The 21,185-nt window shown below is 33.5% G+C and overlaps 1 protein-coding gene across 3 annotated transcripts in view; it reads right to left on the minus strand.

Moving 5' to 3' along the window:
- Positions 1–7,425: 7,425 nt before the first annotated feature.
- LOC149791926 (xanthine dehydrogenase/oxidase-like) overlaps positions 7,426–21,185 on the minus strand; it is a 320,752-nt gene continuing 306,992 nt past the window's right edge. For 2 of the 3 annotated variants that reach the window (XM_089970442.1, XM_089970440.1), the window contains exons 25-34: positions 18,353–18,498; positions 16,114–16,195; positions 15,712–15,807; positions 13,678–13,806; positions 12,299–12,373; positions 10,492–10,544; positions 9,968–10,085; positions 9,252–9,338; positions 8,935–9,102; positions 7,426–8,549 (exon numbers count right to left, since the gene is read on the minus strand). In XM_089970442.1, coding sequence (XP_089826568.1) covers positions 8,373–8,549; positions 8,935–9,102; positions 9,252–9,338; positions 9,968–10,085; positions 10,492–10,544; positions 12,299–12,373; positions 13,678–13,806; positions 15,712–15,807; positions 16,114–16,195; positions 18,353–18,498 — 1,131 coding nt within the window. In that variant the 3' untranslated portion in view covers positions 7,426–8,372. The remainder of the gene's footprint in view (positions 8,550–8,934; positions 9,103–9,251; positions 9,339–9,967; positions 10,086–10,491; positions 10,545–12,298; positions 12,374–13,677; positions 13,807–15,711; positions 15,808–16,113; positions 16,196–18,352; positions 18,499–21,185) is intronic. The other variant, XM_089970444.1, reaches the window with a different exon arrangement.

Genomic DNA, 21,185 nt, shown 5'->3' on the forward strand with positions numbered 1-21,185 from the left:
TATTACATCATAAATACTCCTGTGAGGCGTAAACAAAGACAACTCTGTCACATTAACATGCTAAAAGAGTTTATTGAAAGAGATACCAGGTTAAACATGAAATTAATTTAGTTGTACCTGTCCCACTCAGTGAAGATTTAAATGAAGGAATTTCATAGGATTCTACTGATATTGGAGTGACGAATCTTCGAAGGTCAGAAATTATGAAGGATCTGGACCAGAAACTTTCACATTTGCAAGAGTAAGAAAGAAATGAACTTAAAACAGTTATTATTTGAATATGAGCACTTATTTCCAGATGTTCCTACAAGAACAAACGATCTTTTCCATGACGTTGAAATCGTAAATTCTAAACCTGTCAAACAATACCCTTACAGGATAAACCATCTCAAACAGGAATATTTGAAAAAAGAAATTCAGTATTTGCTGGAGAATGATTTTTATAGAGCCCAGTAAAGGTGACTGGAGTTCACTTTGCATACTTGTTACAAAAATAGATAAAACTATCCATATGTGTACTGATTATAGGAAGGTGAATAGTGTGACAAAAACAGATTCATTTACATTACCAAGAATTGATGACTGTATTGATAAGATCGGCAATGCCAAATATATCACCAAATTTGACCTTCTGAAAGGATTTTGGCAAATTCCACTAACGGAAACAGCAAAGGAAATTTCGACATTCGTGACTCCAAAATGGACTTTACCAATATAAAGTAATGCCGTTTCGGATGAAAGGGTCGCCAAGAACACTTCAACGTCTCATGAATCTGATTACCTCTGGTCTAGACAATTGTGATGCTTACATCGATGATGTCATCATCAACAACGACACCTGGAAAGAACATTAAGCAAAATTCAAAGTTCTTTGACAGACTCACAAATACACTTTTGACAATTAATTTATTTAAAAGTGAGTTCTGGCGCGCTAGTGTAACATTTCTAGGACACATTGTGGGACATGGACAAGTTAAACCTATGGATGTTAAGGTGAAAGCTATCTCTGAATTTCCCGTGCCTGTTAATAAAAAGCAACTGATCTGATTTTGGGGTATTATTATCAAATATTTTTGTTCCAATCTTTCTATACTTGCCGAACCCCTGACGAATTTATTGATTAAGAAAAGCATGTTGCTTTGGACTGAAAAGTGTCAGGAGACTTTTGACAAGTTGAAAGACATACTTAAAAGCGTGCCAGTTCTTACAGCTCCAAATTTCAGCCAATCATTTCAACTGTCTGTTCATGCAAGTGATGTTGGGGTTGGAGCAGTTTTGATTCAAGAAGATAAAAATGATATTGATCATCCAGTGTGCTTTTTTTAAAGAAATTAAAAATTATTCAACAATCGAGAAGGAATGTTTGGCTTTGATATTGGCATTACAAAATTTTGAAGTTTACCTAAGTTCAGCTCCTTCTTCGATTATTATATTTAGTGACCACAATCCCTTCACTTTCATGAGCAAGATGAAAAATAAAAATAAAATACTACTAAGGTAGAGTTTGATAGTACAGGAATATAATCTTGACATCAGGCACATCAAGGGAAAAGATAATTTAATAGCAAACGCACTTTCCCGTGTATAAAAATGTATTATTTCATGTACACTGTATGTAATTTATATGAGTTCTTTTTATCCTCATGTATGATAAGTCTGTCGTAAAAAGAAAGCTTTATGTATAAATCTTTCCTTTTCTTTATGAAGGGAAGTGTTATGTCTATTTGATTTAATTATATCAGATTTAATATATATTATTTCAATTTAATTGTTTGTCAGTTTTCCATTTTTTTCATTACATGATATTGTAATATAAATATTTCACTAGAGATGACACTTTTTTTCAGAAAATCGTTTGACCTTGACTGTTCGTTTCATAAACACAAAGTGTTGGTCTAAATCCTGACCTTGATTCAAAATTTGTATCAACCACGCAAACAAGTTATATTTTCATCTTAAAATGATTGGCTATTGTCGAGGTCATGATGGGACTATGTGTTTAAGATGGAAACAATATTTTCTTTATATCTTAGAGTAAAATGATTGGTTTTCGTCAAGGCCACACTGGGTGGACGTGATCATTTACAAGATCTAATTTATACGAGCTTCCAGAACATGATCACGTGACCCTCTGTTTACGTTTTGGAAGACGGTATAACTTTTGTTTTGGAGAATTACTCTCAGTTGGAGCTAGGCATATTCTTACATAGAAGTTGTATGTTGTGCTGTTTGGAGTTATTTCAGATTACTTGGATTTAGAAAAGATTAATTCTTTTTGCCTGGAAAAATACATGTGCTCATGTAAAATAACTTATTCAGCTCTCCAAAACAGGAGTGATAATTCTTCTTTCTACAAGGAACTGTAGACTTCGACATTACAGATTTCAGCACACATCATCGTCTTCCATCTTGGATTCCTCGTCGGGAATCGAAGTTGAAATCATTAGAACATATTTTTAGGACTTCAAATATTTTTTTCTTGGTTTGTTCTTGGATTATTTTTGGATTTGATTCTATAAAACCGAAAGTTAATATTTTTTCATTTTTACAGAATTTTTCCAGGGGAAATAAATTATTGTATCTTTTCAAAGATTGTTCTTTTCACTCTTTCTTGTGTTACTGTTTATTTGAGCCTAAACACGTTACATAAGAATATATATTATAGGTAGGTGAATAGTGTGACACACACACACACACACACACACACACACACACACACACACACACACATATATATATATAATTTAAATGTTCAAACATATTTGGAGGTTATGTATACTGTATATCCAAACAGTGCTGCTGAAAATACAGAACGTTCAATACACGATCTGAGTTTATTTTAGTACATCAAGAATTACAATATATCACACCAAATACCTGATGGACATCTTTAATTTTGTTATTGTGGAAGCAAACATTATAGCATTCTAACCCCCACCTTGGATATTCAGCTGTTGGTCTTTACTTGCATCAATATTTAATTCTTCCTAAGAAAACTTAAAATTTGCTCATGGAGAAAACAGCATCACCTCTTTCGCCTTACTTTTTATTGACAACTTAACTCGAAGTCTGAATATTATTTACTTGCAAACTATTATATTTTGCAGCAAACGTCGTTTTGAAAGAAATTTGTTTTAAGTTTAGCACCGAGATACCAAGTTTCACTTTGATTGTATTACGTTTATTATCGAGGGATACACTTTTCATTTGATTAAGTACTTGATAATGAGGAAATATTTGAAAGCAGTGTTAGACATTTATACCGGTAAAATGAATGTTAGACATTTATACCGGTAAAATGAATGTTAGACATTTATACTGGTAAAATGAATGTTGGACATTTATACTGGTGAAATGAATATCAGACATTTATACCGGTAAAATGAATATTAGACATTTATACTGGTAAAATGAATGTTAGACATTTATACTGGTAAAATGAATGTTGGACATTTATACTGGTGAAATGAATATCAGACATTTATACCGGTAAAATGAATATTAGACATTTATACTGGTAAAATGAATGTTGGACATTTATACTGGTGAAATGAATATCAGACATTTATACTGGTAAAATGAATGTTAGACATTTATACTGGTTAATAACATAAACATGCTTGAACACCAGAGATGATATTCACTCTTGTATGTAGTAAATTAACGTTGTATTTGAAGGTTTCTGATGTTACTTGAGATAATGAAGTGTAATCAGAAATAGTATAATATATCATTTTCAGTATTATATAATAAATGATTTTCATTATAATATAATATTAATAGGTAATATTACTGTCCTGCGTAGTCATAAAACACGCCTCTTAAAATCTCTGAAATTGATAAAGCGTATGTTACTATCTATTTCTTGTTCCGAAATTTCTAGCATTTAACGTTAACAAATTTAACTGAAAATGAATAATATTCAGTGATCATTGTTCCGAAAACTTCAGTAACTTACCGTTATCAAATTCAACTCGAATTGAGTAATATTCAATTCGACGTGTGCCGAAAACTTCAGTAATTTACCTTTATCAAATTCATCTCGAATTTAATCATATTTGATTTCCCGTGTCATTTATTTACCTTTATTGAATTCAACTCGAATTCAATAATATTTAATTCCCCGTGTGCCGAAAACTTCAGTAACTTACCTCGAATTCAACTCGCATTAAATTATATTCAATGATCCGTGTGCTGAACTCTTCAGTATTTTACCATTATCAAATTCAACTCGAACTGAATAATATTCAATTCCAGGTGTGCCGAAAACTTCTGTAATTTACCTGTATCAAATTCAACTAGAATTGAAAAATATTAAATTCCCCTTGAGCCGAAAACTTCTGTAATTTATCTTTATCAAATTCAAATCGAATTGAATAATATTCAGTTCCCGGTGTGCCGAAAACTTGTGTAATTTACCTTCAATTCGACTCGCATTAAATTATGTTCAATGATCCGTGTGCCGAAAACTTCAGTAATTTACCTCTGTCTAATGTTTAATGCCCCGTGTGTTGAAATCTTTAGCAACTTACTTTAATTCAGGATGTTCTCATAATAAGGAAATAATCATCTTGCGACGATTCAATGACTTAGACAAAGGACAATAATGGAAAAGAAACTGAAATATAAACGCAGAATAATTTTGAATAAAATTCAAAGAAAATAGAAAGATATCCCTTGCCGGAAATATCGGCTTCATAGCTTTATCGAGAACAAAGTCATTTGTTGAGATAATAAAAATTACTTCACCGACAAGCCTCTATAGACAGAAATACACTGATATTTCATAGTAGTGCCAAAATTAATATTTACGGTAATATTAGTTACGTAAGTTACTCGATTTCTCAGCGAAATATGGGCTATACTTGGCATCTAGATTATTAATGGTGGATGAAGAACCTGGAAAAATCCCGATGAGAACCACCGACCCATGAAACGTTACTGGTAGCCTTCTCACATACCGACAGTGGCCGAGCCCGAGATTCGAACTCATGTGGACAAGGAATAAAGAACCATAAAATTATAATAGTAGTGTTCTCAACAGTATTATTATTATTATTATTATTATTATTATTATTAGTAGTAGTAGTAGTAGTAGTAGTAGTAGTAGTATACAAATTTGTAGAATGTGGTACGAATAATAATGCTAAAAGAAGACTAGTAACCACACACCATTTCAGACACAATATAAAAAAACTGGAACGACGTAGTAAAAATGCAACTAAAGCTACTTTATTTCTACCAAAAACAAATCAATGGCGCGGATGCGGGAGGTCGTGGGTTCGATCCACGGCCGAGTTATATCAACAACTTAACAAAAATGGTGCTAACATGTGCCTCGCTTGGCGCTCAGCATTAAAAGGTTAGTGTTAGGACTGGTATGCCTGGTGTGAGGATAATGTGACTGGGTGGGACATCATGCTACACGTCTGCGGCATGATGCCCCAGTGCTAGACATCACTATAAATTGCCACACTGCAGATATCGTAGCGATATGACTGAAAAATTGTTAAAGCTACGTTAAAAATCCAAGTCACACACACACACACACACACACACACAAGGCAATGGCGTGCGAAACAATATGCAATATAAAAAACGTTTATATTATGCAACAAAAAAGCAGTGAAATAATAATACAGACATTATTAACCTAAAACTTAACCGGTCTACGATTCTCCATGTGATGGAATTAACTAAGCCGACGTGTGGCCCAAGAAAAACAACTCTTCGTATTTTTGTTAGCTGAATCAGAATTTAAGTCCCTTGATACACTTTCTGATTTTGTTCTCCTTCCTCGGACAGAAAACAAATGACAACTAGTCGTCTATAGTGCACTTTTCTGTCATGATACAATTCCTTTATTATGTCATGATACAGTTCTTTCACTATGTCATGATGCAGTTCCTTTCGTATGTCATAATACAGTTCCTTTCGTATGTCATAATACAGTTCCTTTCGTATGTCATGATACAGTTTCTTTTGTATGCCATGATACAGTTCCTTTATTATGTCATGATACAGTTCTTTCACTATGTCGTGATGCAGTTCCTTTCGTATGTCATGATACAGTTTCTTTTGTATGTCATGATACAGTTCCTTTATTATGTCATGATACAGTTCTTTCACTATGTCGTGATGCAGTTCCTTTCGTATGTTATGGTACAGTTTATTTCGTGTGTCATGATACAGTTTATTTTGTTTGTTATAAAACGGTTCCTTTCGTACGTCATTATACAGTTCCTATACTATGTCATACTATGTCATGATACAGTTCCTTTCGTATGTCATGATACATTTCTTTTACTGTCATAATACAGCTCCTTTCGTATGTCATAAGTTTCTTTCGTACGTCATGATACAGTTCTTTTACTATGTCATGATACAGTTCTTTCACTATGTCATGATACAGCTCCTTTCGAATGTTATGAGACAATTCCTTTCAGATGATTGCATTGTATCTTGTACTGTGCCTTAACTGAATGTCCATGTGACAAACTTATGTTTGTACTGAGTCTCAAATACATCTGGTATGGAAGACGTTTTAGTAAGAATATGGTGTATTTTTTCTTACAGGTACTAGTAAATACTCTTTTTTATAGTTCAGTGTGTTAGGGACTCCTTTATGGTTTAGTGTGTTAGGGACTGTGCTTAGGTTTAAAAATACAGACATCTTTTTTACAGTTCAGTGTGTTAGGGACTGTTTAGGTTTAAAATACGGACATCTTTTTATGGTTTTATGTGTTAGGGACTGTGCTTTGGTTTAAAATACGGACGTCTTTTAATGGTTTAGTGTGTTATGGACTGTGCTTAGGTTTAAAATACGGACATCTTTTTTTACAGTTCAGTGTGTTATGGACTGTGCTTAGGTTTAAAATACGGACATGTATTTTTACAGTTTAGTGTGTTAGGCAATGTGCTTAGTATTTAAATACAGACATTTTGTTTGAATATACTTTGCATCCATATGTCATGTTGAAGTGCACTCAGTTTGTCTAGAAATACCAATTATATTGAGGCCATTATAAAATACGGATACAATTTCTAGAAGTACTCAACGTATGAGGCCATTATAAAATACGGATACATTTTCTAGAAATACCCAACATATCGAGGCCATTATAAAATACGGATACATTATCTAGAAATACTCAACGTATTGAGGCCATTATAAAATACGGATACATTTTCTAGAAATACTCAACGTATTGAGGCCATTATAAAATACGGATACATTTTCTAGAAATACTAAGCAAACTGAGACCATTTTAAACTACGGATACATTATCTAGAAATACTCAACAGATTGAGGCCATTTTAAAATACAGACAATATATTTGGAAATAGTCAATATTTTGTAGCCATTTAAAAATAAATTGTGAAAAGTTAATATTCTGGTTTATATTACAGTACATTAATCTCAAAGAAAGTTTATTATATCTTTATTTGAATGATGACAAGCAGTGTGAATGGTATTGTACTTCCTTAATACACTCATCTGCATCACTAACGAAATACAATGTAAATACTTAATACACTCATCTGCATCTCTAACGGAATACAATGTAAATACTTAATACACTCATCTGCATCTCTAACGGAATACAATGTAAATACTTAATACAATCATCTGCATCACTAACGGAATACAGTGTAAATACTTAATACAATCATCTGCATCTCTAACGGAATACAATATAAATACTTAATACAATCATCTGCATCTCTAACGGAATACAGTGTAAATACTTAATACAATTATCTGCATCTCTAACGGAATACAATGTAAATACTTAATAAACTCATCTGCATATCTAACGGAATACAGTGTAAATGCTTAATACAATCATCTGCATCTCTAACGGAATACAATGTAAATACTTAATACACTCATCTGCATCACTAACGGAATACAGTGTAAATAAAAAACCTAGACTGTCATGAAATTAAATGATACCATTCTGAGACCCTGTACAAAAATCTACAAATCTTTCGTTTTGTACCTCATTCTTTTGTTTTTCAAAGTGCATTTGATAAAGTGTTTAAGCACATTAGGATTACTTTAAAAGCTTCGAAGAAGCACAACAGAAATATCTTGTTTCTTTTAACAACGATTTCATTCTTGTTTCAAGGATTACAAATTACATGTAAATTAGTTTTAAATACATTCAGTCTAAACTTTGTGGCAGAGCAATTAACGAATCAGCTAGAAGCTTTTCTAACAAGGAAGAAATATCTTTTTATTAACTGGATCGTCACTCTGTTATTATAGTATATGCCATCCCAAAACGCGTTGTGTTTATTCATTAAGAACAAATATTCGATAAAAAGCAACAAATGGACAAATTACATAAGACACGTTATACATGTCTCTATTTCCTGGACTTCACCAGCTGGTCCCCACAGGCTAGACGTATCTGCTCCACGGTGGCCGGACAATCTAGTCGAAAATCTCCCGATAGTCCGATATCCTTTCTGGCTTCCTGGATAGCTGCCTTGATTGCCATGAAGACGGAGGTAGCAAGCAGTAATGGGGGCTCACCAATACCCTACAAGACACGTGAGATTGTTTGACACTGCTGTTTATAAGAACAGATCCGCATTGAAAGTTGAGATGCAGTCTGAGATGGGGTTTAAGCAAGCCCTATATTATTATTATTATTGTTATGCAGTACATTAAACTTTTTTTCAGTGACTGTTTAATTGCTTGGCCAATGTTTCTTATGGATAATTCCATTCCATACATGTTTAGGTCTTTACAATGGAAAGGTAACATATTATGTCGATTAGCGAAAAATGGTAATTAAAATTTCCATTGATAGTTTCTTATAATCTTTTGACAAGTCATGAAAGATCAATTATATCTATGAGATTCAAGTCGTAATTATAAATCTACAGACGAATTTCGATCATGTTATTTTTCTTAAAGATTACCTTTGAAGAATACAAGTGGGTAACAGCATTGTCATTCTTCAGTAAAATCACATTGAACTTTCTTGGTATGCCGCTGACATTTGGTATCCTGTAGCTCAAAGGACTGCAGTTGACCATTCGGCCATCTTCGGCCATTATAACCTTTTCTGAGGTCATCATGCCCAGACCCTGTATATGTATAAAATGAAAAGTATGGTATATCCTGTTTTTATCTTAACCATCATCGTATGTTTTTAAAAGATATCAGGATTTATAATAATAATAATAATATATCAATTTGAACACAAATGCTCCATTATCTATTAGCTACTGAATACCTGTATAAACGCCCCTTCAATCTGTCCTATATCAATTGTTGGATTTAGACTTTTGCCAACGTCCATCACTATGTCCGTCTGAAGCACCTGTTTGGAAAAGACAGGAAACACATCTAAAAGAATTCCTGCAGGCATTATATTTGTCATCGAATTTTCACATTTAGCTAGAACACTTAGTTATCACATCGCACCAGACCATAATCCATGCCAGGATGTATTGGAAGCATGACTTGAATGACCTTGAAAAGCATAGCCGAATGTCCTTGAAAAGCATAGTTGAAATAGCCATGAAAAACATATGACTAGCTACTAAATAATAGTTCCTTAAGAGAAATAAGCTGGTAATTCCGTAGCCTTGTAGTTTATGATGGATGTCTTGAAATGTTACCTGCAAAGGAATAAGTAAAGTTACTGTTTAAAGGCTTAAGATCATCAATGTATACATTTGAAAAAGGTCATCTCATTCAATTTGAGTCGTGTCTCCTATAAATGTTCTAAGTTAACTGCATTTATATTAAATAATTATCAATTTTGTTAAGAAGATGGTATAACAAAACAAACTGCAACTAATTTCTAGAAAATTCTTGAGTTTATTATGTGACAAGAATCCGTCGACGGAGGGAAAGCCATTCTTTGCAGCTTACACTCCGTGTACTCGCATTTGGTGTGTGTTTATTCACTTTCAAAAACGGCTTGCTATGCAGAAGAAAAGCTACCTGACTTTCACCGGTCAGGCAATCTATCTCCACCTCTGAGCAAGCTACGCCGTAGGTGAAGTAATCGCATGGTTCGCCTGTTTTTTCTTTTACGTCAAAGTCTTCATCTTTCTTGGGTCTGTAACGTGAAAAAGAAATAATGTCGAATATTCTTCATTACTTTTTTAATTTCATCTTTCACTCTTCATAAAGGTCAACCTTGGCAGAGAGGAAGTATATCTCAGGAGATATTAGTGTGAAATGTGTGACCTGGGAACCTATATTCAGAAAAGATTAATTTTTGCTCGTCATATATTTCTTTTTAAACAGCTTGTCATGCATTTTTATTCTCTCTCAAATAAATGACTGACTGAAATTTGATATTTCCAACTTACTTAGCATCAAAGAGAAAATTGCAAATTGGAACCAAACAAAATATAACCATATAGTCAATGTAATTTTCTTTCAGTCAGGGCAAATATTATACTGCATGCACTACTTTTTAAACATTACAAAGTATACGCTATTTTGTAAAATAAACTTACTTGTAAAAACCGGTAACAGATAGCTGCACTCTTTCGAAATATGCGGCAAGTACCTGAAACGATTTTGAAATTATCTGTCAGGCTCTCGAATAGTCAAGGTAATTATTTCTCATCTTTCTTCATTCGTATATTTTTTGCAACTAGTGAGTTGTGCACAATTTGCAACATGTTTGCCTTGGTGAACAAATTTGTCCAGAGATGAGAAACATATTCACAAGACATATGCCCTATGGTTATCTATTTTATTTTTTGTCGCAGATTCTTTTTAGAAATATATCCTTATTTTTTAAGTTATGAAAATGCAATATTTCACATCGTATAATGCAATATTTTAATAAACGTTTCTGCAAGGTATAGACACAGCAAGAAAAACGAACATTTGCTGACCAAAAAAAAACGTAAATGGAACGGCCAATACCTTTTAGACCTGGTCATTTTTTGTTGTTGCTAAAAGTATTTGGCTCGCTACCGATATTTTCCATTTGAATTCATGTCCTTCCTCCTACCTTGTCAAGAATCCCATCGTGCAGTGTGTTGCCTCACTCGATCAAACATTTTGTTGTCGTATAATAATGAATAAACTGTCAAAAATGTTATTGACTGAGATGGATAGAGATTTCCAAAACCTACCGTAGTCTTTATTCTCTGAGATATGTATGAAAAGCCTTTATTTAAGTCGATGAGAAATTAAGATGTGTGGGTGAGCAGTTGTTGTTTCATAGTGAGCTTAATATGATAGGTTCTGGTTATGTATTGAAGTGAGCATATATTAAAATGGTCCACTGTATTATGTTGACCCGTTACAATATGAAGCTTGTGCCTCGAACCCTTGCCTAATATTCTACGTTTCAATTAGCTAAAAATCTGCATTACCTACGCTTAAGAAGAAACAAAATCTGAATTGGTACCGTATATATTTCATCCCTTGGTAGTGTTTGAACTTGTGGCTTGCCACTCTTTCAAATATATATATTTTTACCACAGGATGACACATAGTCGGTATTATGACAGGAAGAACACGTTTGGGAGATTCGATAAGTTTATAGCCTGACCACACTAGCTGATTTGTGCACAAATTGCAACATGTTTGCCTTGGTGGACTTGTGCTGGAACAAAACAAAGTACGAATTTGTCCAGAGATGAGAAACACATTTACAAGACATAGGCCCTATGGTTATCTATTTTATGTTTTGTCACATATGCTTTTTAGAAATATTGTACGAACATTGCAACTAAAGTTTGAAATAAAATTGTTAAAAGGTCTAAACCAATTTGAAATGAAAGTAATACGTTCTCAGGAATCTCATGAATAGAAGATTATTGACCAAAAAATGTGTAATTGTGGAGCTTTTTGAGTACTCTAGTGGAGTCGCTGGTTTCGATGTTCACTTTTAGTGTTGAAAAAATCATTTTAAGCTCTATAAATTAACGAATTTTAAAATGGCTAATATTTCAATATATCATAATTCCAAATTATTCAATCAAATAACGTTTCTGATTGTTTCTTTGGTTCAAACAATTATCTTTGCATCGTATCTGAAATTCGTCTAAACTTGCAAGTGTAAAGATGTTAAGAGTGAAAGGTGTAAGGAATAAGATGTGGACGAAACTATAATGTCTGCGCACTTTTTTGAAGAGATATAATATGCAGTATAACAGAAACCATGGAGACTGATATTGACATATCTTTACATCTCTTTATTAAGATGTGCAAAAGTAATCAAAATGGGGGTTGGGGAGGTTTTGTGGTATATAAATATGCCATGACTTTTTAAAAAATCGATAAACGCTTAGCAACAAGTCTTACCCATCGTTCCCAATTTCCGTCTGGGATTTTATCCTTGAATGGTGCCAGTCTTTCGTTCAATTTTGTGCAAGCATCCTGTGTGTGAAAATATATTCTAAAAATACACCAATGCTAGCAACTGAATGAAAAGATTTGATGATAATGGTAATTACCAACATTGTACTGCTTCATTATAATGTGTCAACTTAGGTTTAAACTGTAATATTAACGAGTCCAATCCAATATACGAGTCCAATCCAGTATACGAATCCAATCCAATATACGAGTCCAATCCAATATACGAGTCAAATCCAATATACGAGTCAAATCCAGTATACGAATCCAATCCAATATACGAATCCAATCCAATATACGAGTCCAATCCAATATACGAATCCAATCCAATATACGAGTCAAATCCAATATGCGAGTCCAATCCAGTACACGAATCCAATCCAATATACGAGTCCAATCCAATATACGAGTCAAATCCATCAAATCCAATATACGAGTCCAATATACGAGTCCAATCCAATATGCGAGTCCAATCCAATATACGAGTCCAATCCAGTATACGAATCCAATCCAATATACGAGTCCAATCCAATATACAAATCCAATCCAATATACGAGTCCAATCCAATATACGAGTCAAATCCAGTATACGAATCCAATCCAATATACGAGTCCAATCCAATATACGAGTCAAATCCAATATACGAGTCTAATCCAGTATGCGAATCCAATCCAATATATGAATCCAATCCAATATACGAGTCCAATCCAATATACGAATCCAATCCAATATACGAGTCAAATCCAATATACGAGTCAAATCCATCAAATCCAATATACGAGTCGAGTCCAATCCAATATACGAGTCCAATATACGAGTCCAATCCAGTATACAAATCCAATCCAATATACGACTCCAATCCAATATACGACTCCAATCCAAGCATATACGACAAAAAAGTCTTCGTTATCATTAAACATTCATAGCCTTTCTTTGTAAAGTAAACGTTGATATAGTGTCAGATTACGGAATAATCTTTACAAATGTTATTATCATTATTTATATCTCTGACTCCAACTCCAATGTATCTTTCATCTAGCATGCATAATTTACGCAACACCCCACCCCCATCCATAAAAACCCAAATAAACCCTAACAAAACACAACTCATGAATTTGAGCTTTGGTAAAGAACTAATCTACATCTACAGAAGTGATGATTATTTCAAGATAATTAAATAAAATCATTTCGTTGACATGGATTTATCTTAAGGAACATAATAATATATTTACACGATGAACACGTTTATCTATCTTATAGAAACATATACTATATTCATACTATAGATAAGAAAGAAAACGATAAAAATTTCCCACGAACTCACAATGACAGCAGGACCACATATATCTGCGCCAGTGCTGCCTCCAGTACCCATTGCATTCGGAACAGTTTGAGTGCTGGTTTCGTTGATGAAGATTTTCTCCATTGGAGCTCCGAGTGCACGGGATGCTACCTGTGGAGAGGGCAAAAGAGCGTATAATGGGTCTTCGTTTCAAATATTCAGCTTTATATGTTTTTAAATACAAACACAGAGTTGATACCACATGTAAGGTTCTGTGCAGATGTATTTTGGACAGTAAGATGTCCAATTACCTTGAATTCAATAAGCAATTTCTCCCCTTATACATTTCTCCTATCACAATTCCAAACTTATATAATGTTCCGAATGAATTCCAATGGTCATGAATGTCATGATGTATTAATATCCTTTAATGTCATGATGTACCAAAAGTCTTGATTGAACTGATGTACTACAATAATGCTATACAGAATGTCTTTGAATTAGTTCGCAATAATTCCCAAGTAATTTGTTAGTCCAGAAGTAAATGCGCATAATGTGATCCCAATGATTAATTTTGCTAAATAATTACTCTCAGATAATATCTAATCAAAGTTATAAATGATTCCAGAGACTAATCCAAAAACAGGAATGAATAACGTGTTTACTAAACTCCTATTTATACATATTCCACTTGACCTACGACGTAATAATATATTCAGAAACACCAGCTAAAAAATCCATTAACTCATAATCACGGTTAGGACTTGAGCTGAAGTTCTAGTGAACACCTTGTTTCCCATTTACATTCTTGACAAAAGGCAAGTATACAAAAAATAATCACAACCCACAATCAAGGACAAAAGTCAAATATTCAATATAAATTAAATATACATAACAAAAGTTTTGAAAACACTTTGAATTTACAAGCCGCAAACATGACACTAAAGATGGGAGCTTTATTCAGTATAAAACAAAAGCTCTGATGATTGTCTATAAGTGTACCAAGTTTCAATCCTTAATCTCGAATTGTGTAAAAGTTATATTGTGAAAACGATATTGCAATGGAAAATTAATATATTGAGCTGCGACCTTTACCTGAAGGATAAGACCCTATTATGTGAATTTTTTTCTCGCGCCTTAATGATTATATATATATATATATATATATATATATATATATATATATATATATATATATATATATATATATATATATATATATACTCTCACCAAGTTTCATTACTTAATCTCAAATTAGAGCAGAAAGAAAAGTTGGACGGAAAAAATTAAATACTGACTCGTGATCCTGATCTTTGGAGTTTGGTTTTGCAATGTGCTTTGCCACACACCTTCTAACAATGATATATACATATATTAGTTTAAGCCCATAATCTCGAATGGTTAGAACGTTATTGAGCAAAAAGCGTGAAATAATGAGTCTTGATCTTGATCATGAAGATAGGACGAACAGTCAGGTACGAGACAAGCCTTCTAATAATAAATTCCAAATATATCAAGTTTAAACCCGCAATGTCATGTATGTATCAGAACGAGAGTGTGACATATGGACAAACATACAGACAATCGGATGGAAAAATGGATACAATGTTCAAAGTCTTCGGAGAATATAATTCAAAGTATTACCACAAAGTACTACTGACCACCCTCAATCATTAAAAGGTAATGCAATATTTTTCAGCGAACAATTCGATTTTTAACAACATTCCTTTTCTATGGACATCTCATTCATTCATATAAAATGAAAGTAACTTAATATCCATAAGGAACAATAAAAGTTCAAGAGAGAACATATATACATCCAGCCATACAAACTTCCATCCATCCATCCATCCATCCATCCATCCATACATACATACATACATACACAATCACTCTCCGTCGCATATGCCCTTTTGGGCGCACGCGACGTAAATCCAAGTAATCAATCAATCAAACAATCACTCTGAGTGTTGTACCTAGCAACCTGGTTATCGTCAGCAACACCAAAGTCAAATAAAAGTATCTATAAGATCTTCCTTTGCTTGAGGTGTTCCTTAAGTACAAAAATATTGTTACCTGAATAAGTTTTGTGTTCAGTCCTTGTCCCATCTCGACTCCTCCAGTTGTGATTAAAATAGATCCATCCAAGTAAATATGAACCAATGCTGCACCCTGCAATCACATATTGGACACATTACTTATGCGGTTACCATAGTACTGAACAACTTATATCTATATTTATTTATGTATTTAAAACATTTTTCTGCAAATGAAGACCACACACACACACACACACACAGATATATATATATATATATATATATATGAATAGATATATATATATATATATATATATATATATATATATATATATATATATATATATATATATATATATATATATATATATAATGTAGATAGGTGGATAGGTATATCCTTGCTCTTTATTTCATGATAAGAATTTAAGCTTTAACTTACCTGCATCATGAATATCTTGGGGAAACCAATTCCAAATCTACAGGATGTCATGGTCATACCACGCTTCTTCCAACGATTCTGCCTGGAATAATTAAAAGAATATTGTCACTTAGTGATACTTTTTCAACAAGCTTCAACACAGCAGACCGCATTTTGAACTCCATGTTTTTTAAAAATAGTTTTGTTAGAGATGGGGAGTGGGAATTAATGCCTAAAAAAATATTACTATACCAAGTAGTTCCAACTGTTAATTTCGTACAACGAAGGGCCAAAGTGTTATTTGAAAAAATAAATGTTCATTGAATTATCACCATCTTATTACAGATAACGTACTTTGGTTTGCTTCGGTCAACCATGCTGAAGGAAGACACCCATACATTCTACCGGCGATAACAGGTTATTTGCGTAGCACTCTTCCGGACAAAAGGTCATAATCCTTTACTCCAATAGTACAACAAGTAACAAATGTTGATCAAAACTAAAGATTTTATTCGACATAGACAAATAAAGACCATTGATTGATCACAATAGTTTGGCCTGATATAGATAAATACAGCCTTTTGATTGATCCAAATAATTTTTTAACCGACATAGACCAATACAGTCATTTTATTGATGAAAACTGTTCGGAGCAAAATAGAAAAATACAGCTCCTTACGTGATCAGAATATTTTGGAGCAAGATGGACAACTACATTCCTTAAAATAGGCAAAAATAGCTCTTTAATTGATCAAAATTGTTTGGATCAAGATAGACAAAGACATTAATTTAATTGATCAAATGATTTTGGAGGAGGATTGGGAGTCGAGTCCAAGTTCATGATGGAGGAACCAGATCAAATTTAAATCCAGGAACTTCTTGCAACTTAAGGAAGCCTCGTTAGCTTAATCGTAAGAACGGCAAACTTGTAATCTAAGGTTCGATGTACACCCATGGTCGTCTGCCTCGGCGTATCCGTGAAAGGCATTTATCTCCCGCCTCCTTGATATCATAGAGCCTATACTGTCTTAAAAGTACCGTTAAAACCAACAAACGTAATATATAAAAAATATTATGATATTGCGTCATATCAACAGTCTTGTCAGACTTCACTGCACACACAAATTGTTTAAACCAATTGCAGCATAAAATAGTGATAAAAAATTTGCTTCAACGTTGCCCTGTCATACCATTGCTGTGATAATGCTTTTCGTCCTTGGAGAAGATTATTTAGAGTATTCTCTATTCTAACAGGTCTTTATTTTCTTCTCAAAGATCATAACAGGTATCTTTTCCCAATATATCCACTACAACTTGGCTTTCTTTTATAACATTGATATCGTTCTAGTTCGACTTCCTCCTTATCCAACACATTACTAAATTACTTACAGTCTAATATCGTTCTAGTCCGACTGTATCGCATCCAAAACTACTTCATTACTTACAGACTAATATCGTTCCAGTCCGACTCTATCCATATCCAACACATTACTCAATTACTAACAGACTAATATCGATCTAGTCCGACTGTATCTGCATCCACCATATACTAAATTACTTACAGAATAATATCGTTCCAGTCCGACTCGACCCATATCCAACACATTACTAAATTACTTACAGACTTACATCGTTCCAGTCCGACTCTACCCACATCCAACATTACTAAATTACTTGCAGACTAATATAGTTCCAGTCCTACTCTACCCATATCCAACACATTACTAAATTACTTACAGACTAATATCGTTCCAGTCCGACTCTACCCATATCCAACACATTACTAAATTACTTGCAGACTAATATAGTTCCAGTCCGACTCTACCCATATCCAACACATTACTAAATTACTTACAGACTAATATAGTTCCAGTCCGACTCTACCCATATCCAACACATTACTAAATTACTTACAGACTAATATAGTTCCAGTCCGACTCTACCCATATCCAACACATTACTAAATTACTTACAGACTTATATCGTTCCAGTCCGACTCTACCAATATCCAACACATTACTAAATTACTTACAGCCTAATAAGACAATGATTAATGCGAATACAAAGTCCAGAAAAGTATGTCAAGTACTAACTGTACATAACCGTAAAGTGTCACTTTAAAAGAAATAAGGAATATCTTAATAATTTGGTGAGTCATGTTTCCTTGCAATCAATAAAATAATTAATTTTAAATTGATAGACCATATTATTGAAGTTATTATGTAAGATATATACAATAATATTTCATAAATGTTCTAACTTGTTGAATTGCTGCACTGCTTCAACACGGGTTTCATATCTGCTGTCCATGGTACATTTATCCCAGCATTCCCCAATAGTACAGTTCTTCAGAGACATGCCGTAGGATAAAACGTCACCTTCCTTCAGATGATTTGCATATCTAACCTGTCAGAAGAAGAGAATGTATTTAATAAATAGACTTATCTTGGATTTATTTGCAGAATTTTATTTTCCAAAGTTATTTGTGTATATACTTGCGTACTCTAAATTTGTAGCTATGACCGACATTGATCTAAACGTTTGTACAGATGCAATATAAAATGCGTGTACATTTCAGAGGAAAAACAGCTTCAATTTCATTGAAAATTGTGCCAAATCAAATCAAATAAAACGGTGCATCTTCCTCGTGTAGGCACAAAAAAAAATTCTCTAGCATGAATATATAATATGCAATAGAATGAAGAAGATTCCACAACGCTGACCGAAGTCACGTTTTCAGCATTAGCTTCCACTTCCACTTAATGTCCTTATTCAGACAGATGGTGTGCAGAAAATTCTATATCAGGATTCAAAGTAATAGACTTTAATAGACAAACGTTGTTTTAGCTAAAATCTATTTTATGTTTAGTTCTCTCGTGAAGCTATAATGTATTGATGTTGGTTTCTGATGTATAGGGTATGTTCGTGATACAATAATGCCTGATGTTTGATTCCAGTGTATGGAGTATATTCGTGAAATTGCAAATAATGGAAATATATTATCGTTAGGAATATTTCACTGTTATATGGACAGAATCATTATGCTTTGACGTCTGTCTCCTATAATAACGCCATCACTAATTCCCTTTGTAGAGGCGGAATTAAAAGCCCCTTCCTACTCCCACCCTCCCCACCCACCCACAAACCAGCAGGGTCGTAACTTTTGCAAATCAATATTAATAATTTCATCCCAGCCATAGCCAAAACTGGTTATTCCGCACTCCTCTTTTTATATTAGAGACACAAATGTGCGCGCGTTTTGTGTATACACACGAGTAGAATTTCGCTTTATATACAACGTAAACTGAGGCCAATCCAGCTGCACCATCGTGTAATGTGTATAATCCGTTAGTCAAGTGCATTGTGTCATACACAATACTTGCTTTAGTGGAACTTAATAACGAATATGTGAAATTTTATTCGGAATGGTGGATACAAACATATTAATGCCACATAGTTCATTTCACGTTCGATCTAAATTATTTATGCTGCACGTTTTAACAATCCAGATTGAAAACACTGAACTCTATAATTAATTTGAATATGTATCAGTCGTGATTATTTGTGTATTATATCAGTTATTCTTAGGTCAGTCAAGGACAGATTAATGTCTGCGAATTAAATGCTAATTATGATAATTATAACTGTGATTTATCCAAATACCTACCACTAATCCTCACGTGCACACATCGACCAACCATTCCGTTACATATCGCTTCAAATTCTTATTATACCTCGTGTCCCTTGCTTAAAGCGGAGATTTAGTCATTCAGGAACAGTGAGAAAAAGGGATTTTCCACATATGGTTGGAAACCGAATGTTTAATGAAGTCCCGTTCGCCACACTTGGTGAGCACGTAAATACCTGTCGTCGCGACTGAATGAGCGTGCTGATCAGAAATCCAGTCATCGAAGTGAACCAAGTCGACTATTGAAAAAAATTTGTTGTTGAAGATTTGTGGAATCATTATTTACATTTAGAGAACAATTTGGTTTGAAAAAAGGTAATACGTTCCTCTACATTTCACGGTTTGAATATTCAAATGAAATCCAAAAATAGTACCTTGATTTAAGATATTTTTAAAGAGGAAATAATTATACTTATAGCTAGGTTAAACGATGAACCGTTGTGGCTCAGTCGTTTCCATGTCAGACTCACGACTTGAAAGGTGTGGTTTCGAATCCTGACATCGGATCAACAAGGGACAGTTCCATCGGAGTGCCCCCAGGCACAGTACTATACATTAACCTCGGCATTAAACAGCCTTGATGACTTGCTGTGAAGTGGAACAGCAAACACCAAACCAATTGAATGAAGTGGACGTATAACCCACGCACGTTGGGCAGTCTTGAAAATAATTTTCTGGAGCAATCGGCATATATATTCTTATTATAATTGTACGTACACATGCATACTTATCGATTTGCAATACACGCATGTTCTTGTTTTCTGATACATTTATTCCTAATATGAGCACTAAAAATGTATTTTAAAAATAAAAAATAAAAAGCGAAATAAAACAAAACAACAAAACAAAATCAGTTTACAATGAAAATTTAGATCAACCATGAAACATTCATTCACCTATTTCATCATAAGACTATTTACTTTTTACTTGTCAACAAATTATGTATATAGTAAATACAATATTACCCCGATCCCATAGTCCATATCTCGTTGATAGTATAGTCTATCAGTACTAGGGATATTGGCAGTATTGGATCATTCAACCAGTAAACGGATGAAACCAGTCAGTTATGTGTATGCCAACTCGAATCACTTGCACAAGATAAAATCATAGTTTCTTAAATCCCCGCATTGCCCTGGTACATTTTATTTATTAGTGATGCACACTGACAATCAGAACCAGAATGGTAAAAAAAATTATTTTTAATGCGATTTAAAATTTCGTATTCCCATACGAGAAAGGTTCTAAGCCACGCATATTCTTTTTTTTTACGGTAAAAATATCCATCGAGCCCCTCAACCTTAGTTCATATTGATATACATAACCGTTCATATTTATATTAGCTACTGTAGAACTCAAAACATCCTATAACCTGCCACTCTGGGTCCTCTGAATCTAGACTGTG

Source organism: Sinohyriopsis cumingii, chromosome 9 (genome assembly GCF_028554795.1).
Source record: "Sinohyriopsis cumingii isolate HCF-2022 chromosome 9, ASM2855479v2, whole genome shotgun sequence".
NCBI classification, from domain to species: domain Eukaryota; kingdom Metazoa; phylum Mollusca; class Bivalvia; order Unionida; family Unionidae; genus Sinohyriopsis; species Sinohyriopsis cumingii.